Source organism: Anoplophora glabripennis, unplaced genomic scaffold (assembly GCF_000390285.2).
Source record: "Anoplophora glabripennis isolate ALB-LARVAE unplaced genomic scaffold, Agla_2.0 scaffold16, whole genome shotgun sequence".
NCBI lineage: Eukaryota > Metazoa > Arthropoda > Insecta > Coleoptera > Cerambycidae > Anoplophora > Anoplophora glabripennis.
In genome coordinates, this window is record NW_019416253.1 from 1,634,732 (window position 1) to 1,660,299 (window position 25,568).

General features: G+C 30.8%; 1 protein-coding gene across 10 annotated transcripts in view; it reads left to right on the plus strand.

Annotated features, from left to right (window-relative positions):
• Positions 1-25,568, plus strand: part of LOC108914086 (rho GTPase-activating protein 21) — a 311,849-nt gene that overhangs the window by 209,235 nt on the left and 77,046 nt on the right. For all 10 annotated transcript variants that reach the window (XM_018719795.1, XM_018719803.1, XM_018719831.1 and 7 more), the window contains exon 4: positions 19,441-19,572. In XM_018719795.1, coding sequence (XP_018575311.1) covers positions 19,441-19,572 — 132 coding nt within the window. The remainder of the gene's footprint in view (positions 1-19,440; positions 19,573-25,568) is intronic.

Consider the following 25,568-nt stretch of genomic DNA (forward strand, 5'->3'; position numbering starts at 1 on the left):
GAAATTGGAGATAGGGGTGAAAATGCACCCCTTTCAGTTTTTTAATTGTAGCTCGAAAACAAAACAAAATTTCACTATACTTAATAGGAAAAATTATTTAGAGAATTGAATTTCCCATAGAAATGGCTTATTTAAAAAATTCAAAAGGAAAATTTTATGCAAAAAATAGTTAGAATTTGAAAAAAAGCAAAAAATTCGATTTTTTATTTTTGTTACTTTTTTGCCTCTAGTTTTTTTTTTGAATAAAGATAGGTATAGGCATTGCTTTATAAAAAATAAAGTAGATAAAATTTCCTTAAAAAAAAGAGGTTGTACAGTATTTTTGGATGAGAATTGTCTGATATATGGTCGCTCAAATTTAGCCAATTTTTCGATTTTCGTCGCGTTTTAATTCTCATTTTTTGTAAAAAGAAAGGATTCGTTTAAGGATTTTCATCACGTGACTTGTTCGAAGGGTCGTTAAAAATGAAAAAACCGTTGGATGCTATTACATTAGAGGGGTTAAATTTCACTTTTGCAGTTTTTTAAATATAGCACGAAAACGAAACAAAATTTCGGTATAGTTTATAGGAAAAATTTTGTAGAGAATTGAATTTTCCATCGAAATGGCTTATTTCAAAAATTGATAAGAAAAATTTTATGCAAAAATCGTTAATAAACAATTTTTTTAAAAAGCAGAAATTAAGATTTTTTGTTTTTTTTTTACATTTTTGACTCTAATTTATGTTAAAAACGACGAAAATCTAAAAAATATTTGTTTGACCGGTTATAATTCACTTTGAAGGGAATCTCATCTAGTTTTTTGTACCTACATCAATTTTCTTTGTCAAAAAAGTGAAAAATTTAAAAAATCTTATTTTTTACTTTTTTAAATTGTTTTTAACGATTTTTTGCATAAAATTTTTCTTTTAAATTTTCTAAATAAACCATCTCGATGGGAAATTCAATTCTCTACAAAATTTTTCCAATGAACTATACCGAAATTTTGCTCCGTTTTCGTGCTATATTTAAAAAACTGCAAAAGTGCATTTTCACCCCTATCTTCAATTTCAACCTTGTAATTTAATAGCACCCCGCGCTTTTTTCATGTTTAATGACCCTTCGAACAAGTTATGTGATGAAAATCCTCAAAAAAAAACTAGAGGCAAAAAAGTAAAAAAAAATTAAAAAATCGAATTTTTTGCTTAATTGTTTATTAACGATTTTTTACATAAAATTTTCCTTTTAAATTTATTAAATAAGCCATTGCGATGAGAAATTTAATTCTGTAAATAATTTTTCCTATGAACTATAGCGAAATTTTGCTTCGTTTTCGAGCTACAATTAAAAAACTGAAAGGAGTGCATTTTCACCCCTATCTCCAATTTCCACCCTCTAATTTAATAGCATTCATCGGTTTTTTCATCTAAAATGACCGTTTGGACGATTCATGCAATACAATTGCTTGAACGTCATAGTTCCTTTTAACCGTGTTTTTGGATATAATTAATAGCCTATGAATGACTAACTAAAAGATATATAAAAAATATAAATTATCAAAAATTAAAAATATTTCTTTAAAGTGATTAAATGTAACACACACCAGTTCTTGAAAATATCTCATTAATATAGTTTTTCTAACAGCTGCCACTGAATTTCTGTTTGTCCAAGCCTCAAAACGTTTATATTCTTTATCATAAAGCAATTTCTTAGGCAGTAATTCTTCATTGGCTTTATTCGCTCTAGCAGCAACTATTGCTGGAATATTATCCATTCTACATTTTCAATATGTCTCCTCAGAATCAAATATTAAACTATTAAAATCAACAAATTTGCGGGTGTAATAGATACATCGTTTATGTATTGCAAAAACTGTTTTCATTCTTATTTATATTTAATTATTAAGTTTATAATAAATATAAAATCAGAGGTCTAAGTAAAAGATAAAACGTTGTCGCAGCCTGTCGCTTGCGGATATAATAATCATCCCTGTACCTCCCTTTATTATTTTATAACGTTTTACTTAAATTATTATAGATTGACATTTTTTTATTTATCTCACAAATATTGCATCCTAACAACACGCAGCAAGAGTACATACACCCTGTATGTACTGGATTTTATTCTTAGTAGCACACTTACAGTTTTATAGCTTGTCATAACTTATTGTGTTGTCTCAGATATACGGAGCTGTTGCTTGTAGACCAGATATTATTCAAGTGATTTTACTTCTGCTATCTATTATTATCCTGTTATCGGCCAATAATGAAATATTAGTTCGAACGACATTTTCCAGACTTACCTACGGTACCACGCGGATTAGAAAGTAGGCTTATTACTAATGCGTACTTATATTACAATATCTGTACAAATATCTATTAGTAGATAATATTTAATGGAATACAATGCCGTAAGCCAATTGTCAATATAAATATCCGATCCGTGAATGTTATCTTTTAAATGTAGCGTCTCCAAAGTGCACGTCTGAGCTCTAGTAGTAGTGTATGTGAAAATTAAAACTTGAACCACTCTGGAATCGTCGTCGTTGCTATATAACGTCCTTTATCACCTCCTGTCTTAATACACGGTGATTCGTTCAGGAATGTTTTAATCCGGCCAATTTATTAGCCAGTAGCTTTAATAAAGTCATGTAGTCTAATGAAAATGTTTTGTACTGCGTCGAGATACGAGAAAAAATTTATTAATAATGCATGAAATTATGTAACTTTAAGGTATGTCTAGGTTGCTTCTAGTTTGACTGTTTGTTCTGTTAAAATGGTCTCTCCAAGTCTCATTGAAATAATTCATTAGTAAAATTTAAAGGGATACAGGAAGTATTGGAAACTAGCAGCATCCATATCTTGTAGAATATGGATTTATTATACTACTTTAAGAAGTCTCTGCAGTACGCTGACAAAATAATAAGACCTTGATATAGGTAGTTATCATTTTTTTTTATTGGAATCATCACGTTATTGCTAGTTCTTATCAAAGCTTACTTCGATAAAAGGTAATAATAATATTTATTTAGTATTATTTGTAAAATATTTCAGTATGTATGTAAGGATGTTATTTCAATGACATTAATAATTTTCAGAACTATGTACTTTTTTATTTTAAAATATATTCAAAATTACCAAATTCAGTATTGGTTCAAATTATGTTTTTTTTAAATCACAGTTAGTTATAGATATTTAATTTTCATATTGCTTTTCTCGTATTTTTAAGTAGGTAAAAAATACACTGCAATTCTTGAATTTTGAATTTTGTTATTTTACCTTTTATAGAAGGTCACAATAATAATAACAATAACTAGAATATAAATGTTTATACGGGGTGTTCTGAAAAACCCTAGCATAAATTCAGGGCCTGATAGAATTTTAAAAAATATTACAATTTGTCCCTATGAACCATGGGCGTATCTTTTTCTGTTTTCAAGGTACAGGGTGTTGACAAAAAAATTTTTTGAATCTAGTTTCGGTCCTATCTTCCACAAAATTCGCCCGAATGAACTGAAATTTTGTTAAGTAGGGTTTCTGGGGATGATAAATGCTCTGGAGTTATTAATTTTTGGCTGTTTCATACAGGGCATTCAGTGCAGTAGTCCGCGGGAACATTTTAAGTCCTAACTTTTTTGAGGTTAATCTTTTTACCCCTTTTTACACTTGCTGTTATGGCAAAATTTGATTAAAGTAAATGCTTGTGCTGCCACGATGAGGAATCAGTTAATAGGATACCACATTTTGGATGGTAATTCAAATGACACAAATGACACAAGTATATAAATTTTTTTAGGAATAGTCTTCGAAATTATTGAAGATTATATTCCAGTATTGGCAAGAAATTATTATTATTTCATGCATGATGGCACTCCACCACATTTTACTCGAGTATGCAAAGAATGGCTTCATGAAAATTTTCCTGAGCGATGGATTGGCCGAGGTACAGATACTCCAATTCACTGGCCTCCAAGGTCACCAGATCTTAATCCCCTTGATTATGTAGTTTGGAGCTATGGCAAACAAAAAGTATATGAAACAGAAACAAACTCAACAGAACAAAGATTGTTGATGTTTTCAATCATCTAAAAGACGATTCAGAACCTTTGAAAAATGCATTGCTTTCATTACAAAAAAGAATTCGTTTTTGTGAAAACGGAAAACAAATTGTAATATTTTTTGAAATTCTATCTGACCCTGAATTTATACTAGTGTTTTTCAGAACTCCCGCTAGGTATATTAAAATTGTAATACTTTTTTGTAAGAACTAGAATAGAATTTGAAATTGTAACTAATGTACGGCGAATGAAAAACTATTCCACTTTTTACATAATTCAGTAACTTTGACTTTTAACTTACCAATGCTAGAGTTTATCTGCTATAAAATCAAAATGAACGCAATCGAGAGGAAGGGCGAGTTCAATCAAGTAAATAAATCCACTATAGTCTGTTTAGAAATGAAAGAGAGTAATAAAAGCTTATTATGTATGCAAATCGTAAATAAATGTAGTACTGGTGCTTAAATTCAATATTTTTATATTACGCATTATCGGTATAGATGAGGTGTACTTTTAAAAAAAAACTTTGTGCGACCGGGTTGTACTAAATTGTAGCAGGTAGCTAAAATTTAATTCCCGACAATCCGTCTTTGTCTATGCCGCTTCAATTTCTCGGTCCATTTCTCTTATAAGTAAACAATATAAAAACAGCATTTCAAAACATGAGGCTACTTTAAGCATCATAACCGGGTTAAGAGGGTTTTTAGTAATTCAAATAAAATTATTCAATTTTATTATCAAAATATTTATTTAAATTTAATGAATAGACTTTTATTCCACACAAAAATATATATATTTTGAAAATTCAAATTATGGTGAGTAAATGTAGTGCTGTATAAATGTACAATAAAGAAAATAAAAAAGTAGGTATATTAAAATTCATCCTCTAAAAATTCTGATGAATTATCTTCGTCTCCTAGATTGATAACGATAGGTTCCACAGTAACGTCAATTAAATTATCGAGTTCCCACATTTTCTCCTGTTCTTTTTGTACATGATGTATACATCTTTGCCAGTTATCTGCAGTTACTCGTTCCATGGAATTTTAAACAAAATTTTCACGTCACTTAATTTAAACGTCGTATTATTTCGCGCTACATCTCCTTTTACCTGCGCCCAGACTAATTCGATTGGGTTAAGTTCACAGTGATAAGGTGGTAACCGTAGTACCGTTATTTGGCGATTTATTGCCATTTAATCGATAACCAACATATTTTTTTTTATCTTTATTAAGATTGACAAGTGTCAAAAGTTCCTTTTTCACCATATTTGTTTCAAAAGAAATGTTTTTTTCCGGATAACCATTGAATTATATCGGCTTTCCTCCAAGTAGTCATAGGCGTCCGCTCGGTCTGCCGTGAATGGTAACTGGCATTATCCATGACAATTACAGACCCCGGGGGAATAAGATCCAACATCTGTGTAAAATACTCTTCGAAAACATCTGTGTTCATGTCTTCGTGATAGTCACCTGTATTTTTAGATTCAAATAAAAGTAAACTGCCATCTACAAAACCACTGGCACTACCTATATGTGTCACTATTAATCTTCGCCCTTTACCTGAAGGTGCCTTGAACCCTGTTGAAACGAATTATTACCACGCCCATGGCCGATTCTTATCTCGGGGTTTTATTACTCTCTTTCATTTCCAAACAGACTATATGTGTATAAAAAGTGTCTTTAATTACAAAAACTTTAATAAACCTACTTATCTTGAATATGTTGTTATCGCTATTTATTTTATAGATTAATAAAAAAACTGCTTGATGTATTACTGTACAAAATGTTGATAATTGCACTAATTGGCAGTCCAAATGTCAAGTTTGACACATGAATGAAATTTTCTCGATAACGGGGATAAACCCCATTGTCGCGAGTTTATTTTTGAAAGCAGCGCTAAGCCGTCGTTTGAACAAATTATGTTTACGGACTAACCGTCATCCGCGGAGTACGTTCGTCTTGGAAGCGGCCGTATACCGCCGAGTTCGTGTCGACAGCGTCAATAAATCTCGCTTGTGAGCCGATTGAGAAAATCGCCGTTTTCCAGATCCACGATTCCGCATGTTTTGCCTAAGCAGCGTATATATACTCATTGTAATTGCTAATCGGGCCCGTTATAGGTAGTATAAATAGTATTGAGCTATTTGAGTTTAATTGCCTCGAAATAAATGCCCATAAAAGGTTGACGTGTGTATGTGGCAGTCGCGGGTATAATGGCGGTTATTAGTACCCTTTACGGCATGGGTTTTATGGTAGGTGTGAATTAAATGTCAGGTAGTGTCGTTGTAGAATTTAATTGGGTTATTGACGGTTTATATACGGATATACGGACCAGTTATTTTGTTTGAAACAATAACAATAATTTTATTTCGTTCCTGTTGACAATTAAATTTTAATTAATTAAAATCTATTAATTAATTAATTTTAATCAATTAAAGTTAATTAATTAATTAATTAATTAATTAACGAATTAATTTAATTAATTAAAATCTAATGTACAGGGTGTCCCACTTAACTTTCCGACCCCACTCGTCTCGGTTAGTTTTGCTGATATAAAAATTTTGCTGAAACAAAAGTTGTATTGCTTTTTATTAAGCTTCTGATATAAGCAACAAAAAAACAATTCAAATTTAAATGTCGATGTGACAGATACAACTTATTATTTTTTTAATGGAAGACCCTGCAAATTATTACATTTTTTTATGTAAAATTTCATTCTGAACAAAAGTATATAACATATATGGCACTTATTTTTGACCTAGACTAGAGATATTAATAATAATAATCAAGAAATGGAGTTAAATAGTTTTTTATATTTCTAAGAAAATCATAGGTTCTCCATAAGGGACGCCGCTGGCGATTTTGGTATTTCTAAATCATGCATGCATGCAAAGAGTTCTTAAAAAGGATAATTTAAAACCCTTTAAAGTAATACCCGTTCAAAAATTAACATTAAATGATAACAATCAAAAATATTTTTTGGGCGGGTGAAGCAACATTCACAACAGCCGGCATATTTAATAGGAAAAACAGTTGTATGTGGTCTCGTGCAAACCCCCATTTTGTGAACGAAATTCAATTTCAGGCAGAAGATACTTAAGAGTTTCTGCAAAAGGAAATAGACGACTTTCTCTCAGAAATTCCATTAAACCAGTTGAGGGTAATAATCTGGCAACTAGACGGAGCTACTTGTCATTACTGGAGAAGTTACCAACTTTTTAAATAATAATTTCACGAAGTGGATTGGTAGGCGAGTCACCACATTGTGGCCTTCTCGTAGTCCACATCTTAGTCCACTGGATTTTTCTTGTGGGGTTATTTAAAAAATAGTATGTACAAATAGAGTAGAGGATGTAAACCAATTAACTGAAAGAATAACAACCGAAAGCAATAATAATCCCGACGTATTAGAAAATGTGATCGCATCAGTAAGAAAAAGATATGAATTATTCATCCAGGGGAAAGGGACTCACATAGAAAAATTATTAAAATAATTTGTATTTTTCTTGTTCTGTTAGTATTCTGTACTCTTTCTATAATTTTGTTATTTGGTCGAACTATTGTTTATGGTTTTCTGTTTTCGTTTCCCGATATTTTACAATAAAACTGTCAAAAATAAGTGCCACATTTTACATCTAAAAATTGTAATAATCTACAGGGTGTTCTATTAAAGTTGTATCTGTCACATCGACATTTAAATTTGAACTGTTTTATTTCAACAAAATTTTTATATCTGCAAAACTAACCGCGATAAGTAGGGTGGGAAAGTTTAGTGAGACATCCTGTGCTCTTGAAGCAAGAAATAATTTTTCTGGGTGTAATGAACCAAACTTATTGTGACAAATCACAAAATAATTCTTACAAAGTGCCACAAAATTTGAACGTCAGTAGCATTTTTTGTCAATTATCAAAAAAATTTCATTCATTTTGTAAAATAACTTCTTATAAACCCTTTACCTTTGTAATATGTCCATTTAAATATTGGAGAGAATATTTCAGCCTTTCTATAACGACAGTATTATTCTAGGAACTAGGATAATAGTTTGTTGTGTGAATTTTTTGTAGAAAAGACAACTTTCTTTGAAGTATATTATCACATGCATAGTCGTCTATGTGTCGGTTCCAAAATTACATCATTCAAAGCTATTATTAGCGGGTGTCAATTGGCCGAAGTTTTGTTGTCGTCTCGACATGTATCGGTTCCAAATCATAAATATTATCGAAAGGAGGCAAAAAGTTTCGAAAATAGAACCCCGTCCACATCGAGATGCTTTCAAATGCGTATATTTACTACTTTTTCGCAATATATAGTAAATAGAGCGAACCATAAAACTCTTTATATATTATTTAACGTAATTACACGCTATTATTACTCATCTCGAACGGAGTCTTATAAAAAAACTCGTTGAAACGATATTACCGCATTAACATAAACGGGTGACCTTGGAGGCAAAATTCCACTTAAATAGTTATTATTACTGGTTATAAACATTATGATTCTAATTAAAATAGCCAGTGTTATGTCGTCGTGACGTCAACCACACACATCTGTCCGATCCTTCGATTTTCGATAACTCATCAGACTTGTCTACTAACTAGCCTTTTCAATTCTAAATGTGATAGGAAGTTAATTAATAATTAATGAAATATTAGTTAATGTTCCCAGTAGTAGAACCGACCACGTGATTTTAAAAATAGAGCATAAAAATACGCAAAACCTTTGCAATTAAAGGTGATTTTTGCTTTGAACGACGATAATCCTGCCAAAAATCATCATCCAAGGCAATCAACAACTTAAAAGAGCTGACAGATGGGACTGTCAAGAAAAATTGTTGAAGATGTTACACCTTTCAAAAGGGTAGCAAAATTTTTTTTCTGCTGGATTTCTTATGATTTATTAAAAGTGATCAACGTTTCGTCAAGTTACAGTCTTTTTATCTAAAAATTTAGTTTTTTTTTTCGTTTAATATTTGAGACTAATGTAATTTAAATTTTGCATAAATCGAGCATAAAGTATTTCGTGTTTCCTACTCCGATTACATTGAATGCTTGGTAGTCAATAATTAAATAAAAAAATCGTAGTACTACTATGGTTTGATAAAAAAATCGGCAACAAATGTCTGGCGCTTTAGACTATTTATTTGAAATCTCCTTAAAAAAAGTTACGATATATGCGCCAAAAAGACAAACAATGATAACCTTGATTCGTTATCACGCTGTTCCTGTTTTTTTTTTATTGTTACAATAAATACACATAATCTCGAAGCAAATAAATGACAGCATAACTGTGCCACAAGCCAGGCAAATGATAATTTTGGTAAATGCTTTCCAGGTTGTTTAAGTGTATTGAAGATAAGGACCTCAACTGTAAATTTTTGGTTTTAGAAAAACCAGACTCGTTTAGTTTTAGTTGGAAAGGTCTTAATTATGGAATGTTGGGATTCTCTGAACAATCTATATTCGTATTTGACATGAAGTTACTAGTAAGCATTCCAATTTTTAATCAATTTATTTCAAACTTATTAAAAAATACGTTTTAAAAAGTATTTACTGATAAATCTACTTAGGTAATCTAATAGGTTATCACAATGATAAAAAAATACACTCTTCTAAAATTAATAGTTCATCTATTTATATTTGCATTAAATGACTTGCTTATTTGAACATACAGGGCGAGTCAGGAGAATTGTTAATTACTTATAGTTATTTTCGATACTCGAAAGGTTGTTCAAATTTTCTTATTTTTTGGTAAAACTACACTCTGTTGGCTGGCTTCGAACTGGCATTGTCAAACATTAATAAATTCCAGGACCGGTCTTAAAAAAGTTAATTAGAGTTCATATCGAAAAATTCACTCTGGATGCATTTTTTTGACAATGAAATCTATGTTTGAATTTTTGATAAATGACAATTACTGAAAATACAGCATAAAATAATACTTTTAATTGTAACTATTAAAAGCAAACACTTTTGTCTAATTTAGAGGGTAGTGTTTAAAAATTTTTATATTATATTCAGAAAAATATATTTTTTTTACTTCTACATACACTCAAAAAATTAAACAAATTTTATAAAAATTCCATTATTCCCAAAATTAATGATTTTGTATGTACAGGGTTAGTCACTATAATCTGACAACTTATTGTGGGTTTATTGTTGAAATTACAAAAGAGTTTTTAATAGAAAAGTTTTAGCTTTTTTATGAATTTTTATAATACAGTATTAGAAAAAACAATTGAATAATGGAAATCACCAAATTAAAGAAAAAACGCCCTACGTATTAGTGCATACTTCGCTTCGTTAAATTTTTCTGTTTTCAAAAATATATAATATGTTATTGTTTGATTCAGGACCTTTCGACATATTTCAGTTTAAAACTATTTTTAAAAAAACAGGAGGGAATTTTATGTCTGACGAATCGCAGTGGCTATGGACGAGAGAACAAATGACGTTGACAGAAGTTTGTTTATCATCATTAATTTATTTCCTATAACAAACTATTTTAACAAAGAAATAATGTTTAGTGAGAACGAAAAATTTAAAGTTAACCGTTTATTTTATGATAATAATAAAAATCATTCTTAATTTTAACAAGTCTTAACTATAACAGAATTTTAACACCTAATTAATAAAAACCAACTAAAACACAAATGGTCACAGATGCTCAATGTGACCGCCATTATTATTGATGCACTTCGCATAATCCTCATTAATTTTTAGAACTGCATTTCACTTAAATTTTGTATACATTGATCAACATTATGTCTAGTTCATCTAAGTTGACACTAGTTTCCTTATAAACCTCGTTTTTTAAGTAACCCCACAGAAAACTGTCCAAGGGTGTAAGGTCTGGGCTATTTGAAGGCCATTCAATATTTCTAATTTGTTTTCTATTTGATTTTCAAAGAAAAGCACCTTCATAAAATTTAAAACACATATTTTATTGTCCGTTTATCCTCTTTTAAAATTCCTAGTTATACCTACATTGTGAATATGAAATTATATGAATTCGTCTAATTTTTTTAAGAAATAAATTTTGATGTAAATTCACAAATGACCATGACGTTAAAAACTTAACTAATATAATGATTATTTGATGTTCCCTTTAATGAACTCTGTATATTGGTAGAAGCACGTAAGATTCCCCGTGACCCACCCTGTATATTGCAGATTCAATCGCTGCATTATATTTTATTATTACTCTCGCGATTTTAATTTGAGATACATCGACGAATAAGTCAAGTTCGCGGTTAGATATGACTTCAAAGAACTCTTAAAAATTAATCTGTGTCATGAACAGCTTGATCTGGTACCACCAAGGCTACCGCAGCTCTTGCCGATATACAATCACTGAAAAACGTTGTTTTTTAATGGGCGGGCAGTATTTCTTAAGCCAGGTTGGTACAAAGTAATGCCAATTATATTGCCCGGGATTAAGTAACAATACAGAAGAAACCAGAAATGTACATTCGTGCTTTCGTTATTTTGAACAGATTTAGTATTTTTCAACGAAACGAAATCGTTTCAGTAACCTTTTATATTTTTCAATCAAAGACGGCCATAAACGCGAAAATAGATCACTAAAGAGATTAAGTAATTATTTAGAATCATTACGCTCTAAATCATAAACATTTATTATTCCATAAAACTAGGTACTTTAAATGCGAACTATTTTTAGAAGATATCAAAGTTGTTACGATTACTTGTAAGTACGAAAATAATAGCGCATCTTTGAAGATGTTGAGTAGTAATCTACACTGTTAGCGCTGCTAGGAAAAGCTTTTTTAGATAACAGAAAAAAATATATTTTTCTGCAGTACTTATAGTAGGTAATTAGGAAACATGTATTCGTCGATGTAGACTTCTAGGATAACAGGCGATTGCACAAATTGGCTAAATTTTAAGTGGCCCCTGTTAAAATACTTCAGTCGGCATTCAGTGGCATAATTTGGGTCGTTCAACTTTACGCGATTAGATAATGAACCTACATTAATTATAGCAACAAGGTTTTATTCGGGATAGTAGCAGATAAGACCTCAAAGCAAGTGGGCAGGTTGAGAGCTTCGTGTAATTTATTAATATGTAGGGTATGGTCCTTCTACGATATTAATTGTATTAATAAACCAGGAAATTATCGCTAAACACAATGTTTTTTGCAAATGCGTTGCTAGTTCGCCAAGAAAATTATATGGTGTAGAACCTCCACCAGTTTTATAGTGCAGGCATAACATAACAGAATTTAGTTTCAAAAGTGAAAAGTATCAATCTTTTTTTAATCAGAACAGTTAAAATACATTTCCGATTTAAACAAATTTTCATAATTATAAAGTATTTGCTTCAATCAAAATCACTTTTGATTGTTATTGTACAGTACATTGTTTTGCAGTAATTATTTTTGAAGAATACGCAAATATCTACTGTGGCTCCAGCTCTAAATGTTTATAAGTATTTCTTTGAAAAAATTTTGAAAAAATTTTAATTGCTAAAATTGATAAAATCGAAAATTCTTAAGTGGGGATTGATAGTTGAGACTCCAAAGGGTATGTATAAAAATTGGGAGCTCGAAATAATCATTGGTTTTACCGTGCGAGAGAATTGAAAAACAATAATGCACATAAAAATTTAGGACCACTTTTATTTTGAAGAGAATCTCAAAACGAAACTTTTTTTCCTTTGACTATTTTCTCTAATGTCAATATTCTCCAAGTTATACATGAAAGAAGGGAGAAAATGCGCCTATTAATTTTTTTTACTTATTCTTGGGCTAACAATTATGCACAACTTTTTCAGCGGGCTCATATCGCAATTAATCATTTTACATAATATTTAGAACTATTTCCAACAACAATTTGCGTTACTATATGAAACATCCATACAACCTACTTTTAAAACAGATACCGACTGGACTACTAATACCAAGAGCGAAATTAAATTATGCAATGATCTTAATTTAAATTTTAACTTCCTAACAATAGAAATCCTAAACGATTGAAAACTTAATTTGATCAAGTTAAATATAGTTTTGAAACTGCACTGTTTAAAATCTGTTAATTTACTTAAAAAATGAATTTAATAAACAGACGCTTACCTGATATTGAAGTTATATTGACAGTTACCACAAAAACTTGTAGTCAATCTGTCAAGTTAAAATTGTCATTACTTTCTCATCGACATGGAGACAACAATTTACATTTATTTTTGTTTCATATAAAAAGATAGTGTTTATAAATTATGAAAACCATGAGAAATTTTGGTTCTGCAAGCTTTTTGTTTCTATCGCATTTGCTCTGGTTATCATCTTGCTTCCGAGCCTGATCGTCACATTTGAAGTCATACAAAAGAAGTATTATTTTTGATACCGATAGATTTGTAAAATATGGATCAAAATAAGTTTTCGAAGCATTCATATCATCTAAGTGCAATACGGTTTTGTTTGAAGAAGTTGTAGGTTTTATTATGTGCTTCAAGGCATTAATTAACAAACCCTTATTTGTGCTTACTTCGCAGCGTGATTAAGTCGGTCTTGCAGAGTAGTTTGGACGTTAAACGTATTTTAAAAAAATTCTGTTCCAAATCAGAAATTAATTTTAGCAAAACAAACTACTATATAATGTGGTACAATATAGTAGTTCGTTAATATTCCACAACGCAATTATCTGCGCCACTGTCTACACTCACATTATCATTGCTGATTGAAATCAAATCAAAATAGCCATGTATCCGAACTTGAAAACAGTATAGTGATGTGTGACATATGGAACAGTTAATTTTTTAATGGTATTTTATTACGCAGTTGATAAAAAAGCAAACGGAAAATGTAAGTGTGTTGATGATTACTGTATTTATTTGAGGAAGAACAAATACCAATATTGGGTATTACTTTTTTAAGTGTATTTAAAGGTTTGTAATTTATTGCTAATGTACGAACCAATACCTGAAAATAAACTGCTTTAAGCTTGTAACAGTTGCTTGTTGATGTAATAATAATAATAATTTATTATATTTTAATATTATTCGTACTTCGTTATTATTATCACATTTTTTGGGTAAAAGCTTTACGTTTCCATCTGTTAACAGTACTAGAAATTAATTTATTACGATGTTATTAGGATGACTATTGGTATTTTAAACGTCCGCACAAATCTGTACTTATGGCGACAGCCACATGCGGCGCCACTGTTTGTAGTTCTAGCTATTAGCATTGCGGTTGTAATATAAAAGGGTCTTATCGGTGAATATACAAAGATAATCTTTACAATTATTGACACTTTCAAAGTACTTAAAATTACGTTTTTTTACTACCTGGGAAACAAATTCCTTACATTTGACTACTTTTCAAAGTAAATATGGTATAGATTTTCTGAATTTTTATCTCGTCGAAAAACATACTTATTCAAACTTGCAATTAGTATTTTTTATTTCTCATTTAATTGGTGGTTCCGAAAGGTGCAAATAAGGCGGATTTGTTTTGTTTTAATCCTCCCTTTGGCGGAATGGAATGCGTGTTTTTTGCGAACTCACCCGAGCTAAAAGGATCATCAGGGTGAAGGCTAGCTCGAAGGCCAAATTGGCCAAGTAAGTCCACATAATTGTATTGGCATTTAAAAGGCGACTATGGAATTCTGTTTCTTGTGGCTCGGCGAATTTGTTCTGAGATGTTATTGTCTAAAGAGTAAGTACGTGAACGCTTGTCGACGACTTTTTTATCTGGCATCTCGAAGTACACTGAAGCGATTTCATATATTCAGTAGTTTGAAACGGGAGAGTAACATTTTTATTTCCCTCTGGGTCTTACTCATCCTTTGTTTCACGTTATAGTTAATTGCGAAGTGACTAAGCCGATATCGAATTCGACTTATTAGTCACGATAGTTTCAGGTTCCGATTATATTATCAGTATTGGGTAGGTGCGTATAAGGGTGCGCAATGCGCAGTTAGTTTTAGTAAATAATAGTTATTTATTGTACAGGTACTTTAAGTAGCATTTTATTCGCGCAAGAATGTTGAATGAATATTCTTAAGTGTATAAAAGGCAATTAAAACACGAATGCAATACAACGTTTTTTCCATAATCACATCACAATCATATTTGTGGAGTCAGAATTATTGGAATTTAATAAAAATATTCGCACGAATGATCGAAGTATTCGATGTTGAAGGCTACTTACTATAAATGTCTACAAAAATATAGATATTGGAAAATATAACAAATATAACAAACTTACTGCTTATTCGACACAGCTATCCTCAATGATGCATATGTTTGTCAAAAATAGCCCGGAAATCTAAGAACGGGGGGGCGTTCTGGAACATTTATGGAGTCGATTTTCGTTGGAATGAAAATCGGAGCTGATCATTTACGGAAAATATGGCCAAAAAACTATGTTTTTTTTATAAGGGGGTCCTGAAAAGACCCAGAAACTGAGTATATGGTGGCCTGCAATCATGTGTAATATAGATACATGTAGGATTGTGTCGAATAAACAATTATCTTCCAATCCAACCTGATGAACCCGAAATATCCCAGAGCCATTTATACCACCTGTCGACATACACTCGCTGAATCTGAGAAATTAGCCATGTGCAATTGCTACATATGTGTAACTGGTCGACTAACATGTCACAAGAAACCGAAGAAAGGGAGAGGTATTTGCCGGAAGTTTAACGCAGAAATTACAAAATCTACAGGTATGTACGGGAGCTCTGGCGGAAACGTCCAGAATTAACGGAAAGGAAGTTAAATGTGATAAAATAAAAAACAAAATGTCTATTACTATAAATGTAAATGTTAGTACGTAAATAAATTATATTTGATTTATTATAGGTTTATTATTTTGTCATTATTCTACTAGTGAAATAAAGTTACTTTATTCCACTAGTGGATAAAGTATCGCTTTTGACGGTTCATATGTGTGAATAAAAGTCCGATTATAAGGTGATTATGGATAAATGTCTTTTTTATCATTTATTTCATGGATTATTATTATTTATTAAAGTTATAAGCACATAATAACTCGGAAAGAAACCCCACCCACAAAAAATTATTTTATATTTTTTAACCAGAATCTCACCCTGCATACGTTGTTTAATTTTTCGCTACGAATTGAATATTTGAAGAGTATATACATAAAACGATATGGGAAAATATCCGGTGACTACCGCAATGATATGAAGAAACATTTTTGGAACCGCTGTTTCTATCAATAGCTTGGCTCGGTGTTTACACAAATCACTGTACAGAGTTAACTCATAGTTTGCTTTTCCACTATCAGCCGAAGAGTTTCTTTTTTTTTACTAAATTAACTTTTCTCTGTATTTTAACCAACTCGGAATGCATTCGCATTTCTGACTGTCAGATGGACGACACCAAATTCTTGAAGTTTACGATTAGACCTCCTTTTTTCGCAATAAAGCCTAGAATGTTGGGTCTCTCTCGATCTCGGCTATATCTATAACGAGAGGAATGCGGTGGTTGTAAACTAAAAATAAGACATGCCAAGTTATGAACACGTACATTTAAATTACTGTTACTTAATTCTGCAAATTATGTTGTTACACCAAGTTTTACGGTTTTAATTACTTTCCAAAAAGAAACAAAAATTTTATACCGGGAGTTTGTCGACCTGTTGTGGATAACGAAATGACGAAACATCGTCTGTGCCCTCCATTATAGAAATACCTTTGCCTACGCAAATATTATTTATTATTATTATGGGTATTACTGCTATTTATAGGCAACCGGAGAGATAATGTTTTAATACTTTGTTTGGACTAGATTCTAATGAAAAATGAGTTTGCGCAAGGAATTATTTACTTTAGGATTGAGTAGATATTATTTCAACATTGTATGTAATATGCACCGTTTATGGTGTACAGGGTGGTCGCTACTATTAGCATATAATAGGCACTTTATAACCTACACATACTGATTTAGGTTTTATCTAATATCTATCTGTGTTATCACTGGAAGATCTAAATCGAAAACCCTTTAATTCTTAAGAATTTGTCATTGCTCTCTTAATATCTTCATTGTTAAAATTCAAAAGTAGGTAACTCCTACCATATTTTTTTTTAGTGACAATTTCCTATACAGGTTGTTGCACCTAAGAGGGATTTTTTCTGTAACTCTGCAATTGTAAAATTTAAATTTAAATTTAAAAAATGGTTTTAATAAAAGTTGCCTGGAATCATGTGGGCCATTAAAGAAAATATTTTTAACTTTACAGGGTGTTCCATTTCGCTTGGGCGCTACATAATTTTGTTATTTTAAATGGTACACCCTGTATATTATTGCGTTTTTGAATTCCTGATTAAGTTATAAGCATCTATATAAAAACTGTTCTCATTAATTGCATTAACGTTATTATATTTTATTATTTATTGTTTTGTTTTGGTATTAGTAATGTAAAGTAAGTAATGGTGTTGTGTGTTGTTGTATTATGTGTTGGTGTGTAAATTTTGTGTGTTTATAATTATTAAATATCCGTTTGAGCGCCTTTTATAATGTAAAATGTCATTTGGGTGTGTTTATATCGAATTTTCCATTGAGCATAGGTTCTGATAAGAAAATTTTATAATAACACTGACAAATATAGACGAATTAGACTTTCTTACCTTATCATTGCTAACATCGCCTCCGGCAGCTTTACTTTGTATAAATAATGTTCACAATGTAGACAGAATTTTATTAGTGTAGATAGGAATGTTCATTTTCTACACTGTCCCTCAAGAAAAAACACTTTATTTTATCAATAGCATGAGTCCTTACCTCATAGGGGCGGTTCTATGCTCTTTTAATTAACCTTTACTATTTAATTTTTGGTAGGAAGCATTGAATAAAAGCAAAATTTGAAAGATTTACACAAGATGACATTTATTACTTATTTTTCTTTCAATTTCAAACAATCCTTTTGATGAACACAGAAACTAAAATTTTCTTTATATACTTTTACATGAATAATTGTCTGAGAAATGCCTTATTCTACCTATTATAGTTTAGAAAATGTTTGGTTAACCAATTATCATTATTTTTAAACGTTTTTCAAAACAAATTAACTTATATCACGAACATTGGAAACTAAATTAATACTTAAATTATAGAATGTTCAAAAATGTCAATTTAAATTTTAATCACTGAAATTGTTTATAGTCGAAACGGGTTTTCTGTTTCACAAATAGTTTTTATAGTTCAAATTTGCAACACTTTATGGCATGGAGAAAACAGTTATGCAACTGGACTTACTTTATTTCGTTCTGCCTGGCAATTTGCGTACGTTTCTCTAACCTCACTTTATTGTTGTGGTTTGTCTGCTATTCTCGTGCGTTGAAGATGGCTGTTGGGTCTGTGTATAGTGCTTCCTGGTGTTTTAGATGTTGTTTTGGGGAGCCACAAGACAACATGCACCCCTCACCAGTCTCTCGAATCTCCTGCTTTCTTCACCTCTCTACAGCTTGTTGACTTCTCACGATGTTTTTTTTGTTTTTCCGGTACCAGGTAAATTCACTGATTTGGCCTATTGCCATTGGTTGCTCGTATCCATGTTATCATTTTCTAACTGCGCAATTTCTCTAGCATATTGCGATGAATTTGATTTTAATTACCTTACGGCGTAATTTACATTTTATAACTGCGTAGTAGATTTTATACGTCTTAATACTAATTTACAAGAAATTTTTATATGATATTTTGCATGACAAATTTTTTTTAAGAAACTTCTAGCCTATGTGTTTCTGATGTTATAATATTTGAACTTTCTTTTGTACTAGATTATTTAACATTAATTTACTCATAAAATCTCTAAATTGGCCCTTCTTGTGGCATTTTCTTTTACTTTAATGCGTCTACTTCGTACCCAAAATTTATTTTCTTGACATGCTTATCATTTAAAACGTATTATTTAAAATTTTGACTGATAATGTTTTAGGTTTTATATGAAATAACTATGAAATGAGCTTTTTATTTTTCTTTAAAAGTAATTTATGTCTTTATTTTATTCTACATTATAATTTCATGAAAATTTTCTATGCTATTTCTCGGTGTTGCGTCTTGAGATACAGTGTGTTCATTTCAACGTTAAAATAAAGTATTCTTAATTCTTACATTTACGACCAATAAATAAATAAAAAAACATTCGGTCACCCCTTTATAAAAATTTAAGAGCAATATTTTCTTATGTGACGTGAAATAATTTTTTAGACCCACCTTCGAACAACCGTATCTGTCGTTATTGTTATCATTTTTTATCTATAGATATAATTTTTATCAATAACCGTTTGGTTATTTTCGTGTACCCTATCCAGTTCGTAATGAAATAGCGTCAAATGAATGTCACGGTAATTTTTTTATTCACAGTGTGGATCTTAGTGTTTACTTCCGTTTTAACGCTTTTGTTTTTTGTTCCAGACCAATCCAACCGGGATAGTTCCCCTACCCCGCGGAAGCAGAGGCCCTAAGAGTCTTTATCTCAGACGATATGGCGATAGTTTCGGATTTACGCTTAGACATTTCATCATTTACCCACCGGACTCTGTTACAGTAAGTATAAGTGTGTTATATGCAATGTTGGTATGTTTTCCCACGTGTTGAATGAGAAAAATGGAAATTTTGCTTAACTGGCATAAAAATTCTGTACCTACAATTATCGGAGATCTACCTAACAATGATATTTTTGGAAATTTCGTTGACAAAGCAGTAGAACATTGGAAAGTTTCCCTAAATTGCATTTAAAATTAATTCTAGTGTATGTAATGTTTTCCGGTATTTGTTTACTTAGCGAAAAAAGTACAGAAACATTAGCTAATTGTTTACATTAGATAATAAACATCGAATTGGAAGTTCAAATAATGTGAATTCATACGATGTAATTTTGTATACGTTGAAAGACAAGTTTTGTTATTTGACTTTTAGCGCTGTTTCAGACCGGTTTGTAGCTATTTCTGTTTGCGATGAAAAACTCGAGTAAACACTACCCAGTTGTTTGATTTTGTATGGAAAGAGACATGCCATGTACGACATTTGATTTCAGTATATGAATCGTTACAATTAAGCTTTATTTACGAGTAGGTCAGATTTTGTTATTTTTTCCCGTCTATTCTAGTTGTCGCGATGCACATTTATAGTTGCATATACGTCTGGTTCCGATGCTATAAGTATTTGTGGGATTTTTTGTCGTACGATCTCGCTAAAAAATAATTATGTTTTAACAATGTGATAACTAGAAAATCCTCTTGAGAACAACAGAAATATTGCTAATCTCTTATCAGTACTGGACTAATTTAGGATTTACTTGATTTACTTGGAATCAGACTAGAAATGTAACAATCCGGAAAAAACAGGACAAATTGGAAAAACGGAAACTGAAGATTGAAAAAATGAAACCTGAAAAAAACTCAAAAATAAAATCAAACTTGAAATATACTTACTTAAATATTTTTTTCAGATATATTTTCTTAGAATAAATCTCAATAAGTACAGTGAACAACGACAAGAAACAAAATATCAGTTCTCTATAACTAGAAAAGTGTTGTATAACCAAATTTCAACATGCATCTAAACTAAAAAAACCGAGCTCAGAAAAAATGTTATTTTAAAAATCTATTGCTAAATCCGAGTCTTTTCAACACAGTTTTTCTTAATCTTCTGTTTTCGATATAAATTTTTTAATATACGCAGTGTTAATGATAAGTTTTGCCTCTATTCTACCAATGAAAATATTCAAATTTTGCCCTATAAAAGTTTTTGATATGTTAAAGGTTTCAAATATTTATATTATTTTTCCTGTAACTTCACTGGCATAAAAGAGTCAGTGATAAAATTGGGGGATGACATTTTTTTACGAGGGACTATTTTTCCATGGATAACTTATTCTAAAATACACTCCAGTGTCGTAGTTGTTGGGGGAGTAGAAAAAAAATCGTACGCCACTGGTTTTTTAAATAATTTTAAATGTTTTTAAAATGTACAATCAATTTGTAGCAATAAAGTGTTCTTGTAAAGTATTCGTAAAATTTACTGGTTTTTAGATAATTGGGAAATCAAATAAGAATATACTTAAGTACCTACGTTGCTAAAAAAATAATACAAATATTTGAAACTTTTAACACCCTGATTAAGTTGATTATTTTCATCGGTAGAATACGCCATTAAAGTTTGGCAAAACTTATTATTGACACCCTGTATAATATTTATACCCGCAAGCATTGGGGTCAATAAAAGTACAATTTCTTTCCAATATTTCTGGAAAAAAAGGTTCTTTCCGAAGTACAATTTTTTAATATCGCATTTTCTATTTGTATTTCCTTATTTCTTTTGAGTTTCAACACAGAGCAATCGACCAGTAAGAAAATTTTGCTGCGATAATCTGTATTATAATAGCAATTTTTCTTATTGTGTTGCAATATTATGATATTGTAACCATGCCCAATAAATTATACGTTAAAAATACAATTTCCCCCTTCTTTTTATGAGGCAAAAAAATCAATAAGGCGTCCATAAAAAAACAGAAGTTAATTACCGTTCGTCACACATTTACCGAAAGCAAAAATCGATGCCTCACATTTAATATAAGACTACACATTTTTATCCTAAAATTTTGAAAAACAAGTGAGATACGACTAGAAAACGAAGTAGAAATCGGTTTCCTTCGAATATCTTCGAACTATTCGGAATTTTCTAAATTTAAAAACAAATCCGTGACTGGCATAAAATTCTGCACATGTTTGCTCATTTAATTGTTTCTGTATCTCTTAAAATAAGAAAGATACCTGTATAGCACAATTCAAAAAGTTGTAACCGTGTATATCACTTTTAGCTCAACAATATGACTAATTGTTAATTTAATGTTCATACAGCTGAATCTATTACGAACTAGCTCGTTCTAACTCGGGTCAATCCGATCGGTTTTGTTTATGTTGACCACCCACTCGTGATGACATAATCTAATGTAGTTCGCATCGCTCATATTTTGGAATATCAATATATTTTTAATGTGATGCTTTTAAATAACAATTAGTAAAATTAAAGCTAGTAATTAATTTAACCTCTTCTCGTTATTAAAGTAATTAAAGTTTATTTAGGTGCTTCTTTTCTTGCTGTGAATGAATGAATAACAAATACACACATTTAAAATTCCATAGACATGTTACCTGTTCGGAGATAACTTCTATCATTAACTGGGTTCATAATGAGTCATCTTTGCACGGTGGCTTAGGAGAATTGTATCAACACCAACAAATACTTATGGCCATAAATCAGAAGCCGTTTAATGATCTTGTTTTGCTTATTAAACGTAACCATTTATAGTCCATTTTAAACAACGCGTTTATCGAAGATTTCTTTTCTTAATTCGTTTTCTAATATTGTCATTTTCACCGCACTTCGCGTTGTTGACGCTTCGCCTGTAGGGAAGCTCTTAGTCCAATTAACTAAGCCTTTAAATCGAAATTTTGTCAACTTGGCTGAATTTTTGATATGAGTTAGTTTAAGGTATATTATAACAATAAGTGAGAGTAATTTTTTGTTCAACCCCCGGCCAAGGGTGGAAAAAGATAAAACAAAGGACTTTTTCAAGATAACTCAAAAAGGGTAAGAGCTAGAAAAAACTTGTACTATTAAAATTAACAGAGTTAGGGAGGCTAGAAGTTAAGGGAAGATTTCAGAAATTTAATTTTGTTAAATCATTAAAATTAACGATTAAAAATTTGATTTTTTGTTATAACTTTCTTATTAAAAATTAAAAAATATATCTATTTCTCTGAAAAGAAAAGTTACATATTTTAGAGCAGATTGAAAAAAAAAATTACAAAATTCAATCATTTTTCTGTTTGTTATGATTTTTTTTAAATTTCTGATATCTTCCCTTAACTTCTAGCCTCCCTAACTCTGTTAATTGTAATAGTACAAGAAAAAGTTAAGAGGCCATTTTTATGTAGAATTGTCTGCTTTACAACTTTCATGAAACTTTTTTTTCTAGCGCTTACCCTTTTTGAGTTATCTTGAAAAAGCCCTTTGTTTTATCTTTTTCCACCCTTGGCCGGGGGTTGAACAAAAAATTACTCTCACTTATTGTTATAATATACCTTAAACTAACTCATATCAAAAATTCAGCCAAGTTGGCAAAATTTCGATTTAAAGGCATAGTTAATTGGACTACTCTGTCGAAAAGGATTTGCCGCTCCATTGGCGATTGGATCCTTCTTTGACAAATCAATCAAAAGCGGTTATGGTTTTTTTCGCACTTCCAGCGAAAAATAAATGTGTCTACTTTCACTTTCTAGTTTTTTCGAGGCAGTAGATGTGGGTCGGTGTACGACCGCTCGACATGACGGGGTTGCCACTAAACTGAAAAACCTGTTAGTTTTTGTGAAATTTCGGTATACATTTTAATGTATTTGTCACATTTAAAATCGATAATAAGGAAAATGAAAGCAGTTGTCACATAAGTCCAGTCATTATGTATAGGGTGTTTGTAATAAGTGCGAAATATTTTAGGAGGTGGTTGCTGAAATTATTTTATGAAAAAAAGTTCATATAAACGTAGATCGAAATATGCTCTGTTTCCGAGATATAGTGTTTAAATTTAAATTTTTTGTTTATTTTTATTAATTATTTCAAAGAGTTCTAAAGATATTGCCTCAAAATTTGTTGGTTGTATTTTATTTAGAAATATTGACAGCTACCTACTAGATAATGTATCAATAGAAATTAAAAATACATAACTTGCAGTAAAATATGTTTTATTTTTTTCTTCAAAAACGGTGCATCCTACCAAAAAAATTGAAGAGATCAATTTCATTCAGAATTGATAGCGGATTTCTAAAAAAATATCAAAACGGGAAAAAGTCAGCGGCGCAGCATTTTTTTAATTAAAAAAGGTTGGTGGCATTCTCGTACGAACGCCACTGGTGCAAGTAGAAATATTCGGATCACCCCAAAAAATGCATATTTATCCATCCAAAATGTTTTTAAAATTTCGAGTCAATATCTTTAAAACTCTGAAATAATTAATAAAAATAAATAAAAAATAGAAATTTAAACACTCTGTATGTCGGATTTCGATCTACGTTTATATAAACTTTTTTCACAAAATAGCTTAGGCAACCACCCCCTAAAATATTTCGCACTTATTTACAAACACCCTGTATATTTCACTGCCGTCATACAGGACGTTTCCCTATTCCCTGTACATAGAACTATCATGGTGACTTTAAAATAACACGTCGCTTGAGTCATAACAAAAGCTATCTGTTTTTTACTGAATTATTTTCTCTAACAGTTGGTTTAAAAAGATATCTGGCAACACTGATCAGTGTCTTGTTTTCAATCACACTGATCAGTGTCTTCTTTACAAAAATTTATGTGCGGTTTAAAAATAGTTATAAGAACTCGTAGAGAGAATAGATCTATAATTTGATAAAAAAAAGTTTCAGTTTCAGTTTAGTAGTCTACGTGCTATTATCAGTTATAATATCACAAGAGCATAGAAAATATTCAATTATACTTCCGAGTAAAAAGACGTATTCTGCGAAACACCACGACAGCGTAGCTGGAGTGGTGTTTTAAGGATATACGTCGAGTGAGGAGGTTAGTATAATCGAATATTTTCGTTTGCTCGAGTGGTATTCGATACGATTATATAATTCAGAGCTTGAACCGAAGCGTTCCATTTTTTTTTTGACGTTTATTGACAAATGTTAAAACTATCGTTACCATGACATAGTTCACATTGTTGGAGGAGACGAAACACCAAAACGGTTATACCACGTCGTCAAGAGTATAATCGCTTATCAATACATAGTAACTACGTAAAATTTGTAATTGCAATTGGCTAAATTTCTAATGAATTATATAATCTATAAAAAACTGACCCTCACATAAAGTTACACTCAGTATTTGGCCCAAATATCATATTTTGGCTTCAAGATTATAAGTAGGGCTGTCAGAGAGAGCCGCAATTCAATGGCTTGCTAAGTGGGTCAACCGAGACATGCGTGAGCCGCTGCCTCAGAATGCTTTTCATGTTCACGTCACGTCAGTATACCGTTGCCTTTGCCATCGTGTGGATGTTGCGTAATTAATTCCTATCCGTTGATGTTTATGGTGGTGTATTGTAGACAATTTAATTGGTTGCTTTTTAATAAATAATGCGTACGCCTATGTCCCGCGGCTCAGTTCTGACAGTCTTAATTATAAGATAGTATTTGTGTTCCTTCATTTCAATACACCGCGAAGAAGTTAATTTTTTTTTCTTGGTACTTTTTGATATTTTGTTTCATTTTAATTTTATAAAAAGTAGTTTTCATTTATTTCTTTTAATTTCTCATTCGTACGTTATATTTTGAATTAACCAGAGACGCGCTTTGCTTAGTGTGTCTCTTGGTTCAATTTTTTTGTCATTATTCTTTTGTTTCCTTTACTGTTTCTTATATTCTTTTTTTAAACCAGTTCTTGCTTACTTGTTTGTCGCGTATTGCTACGAAATAAATATTTGTTGTACTGTTAATCGATGTTTATGTTAAAAATTTAATTTACTG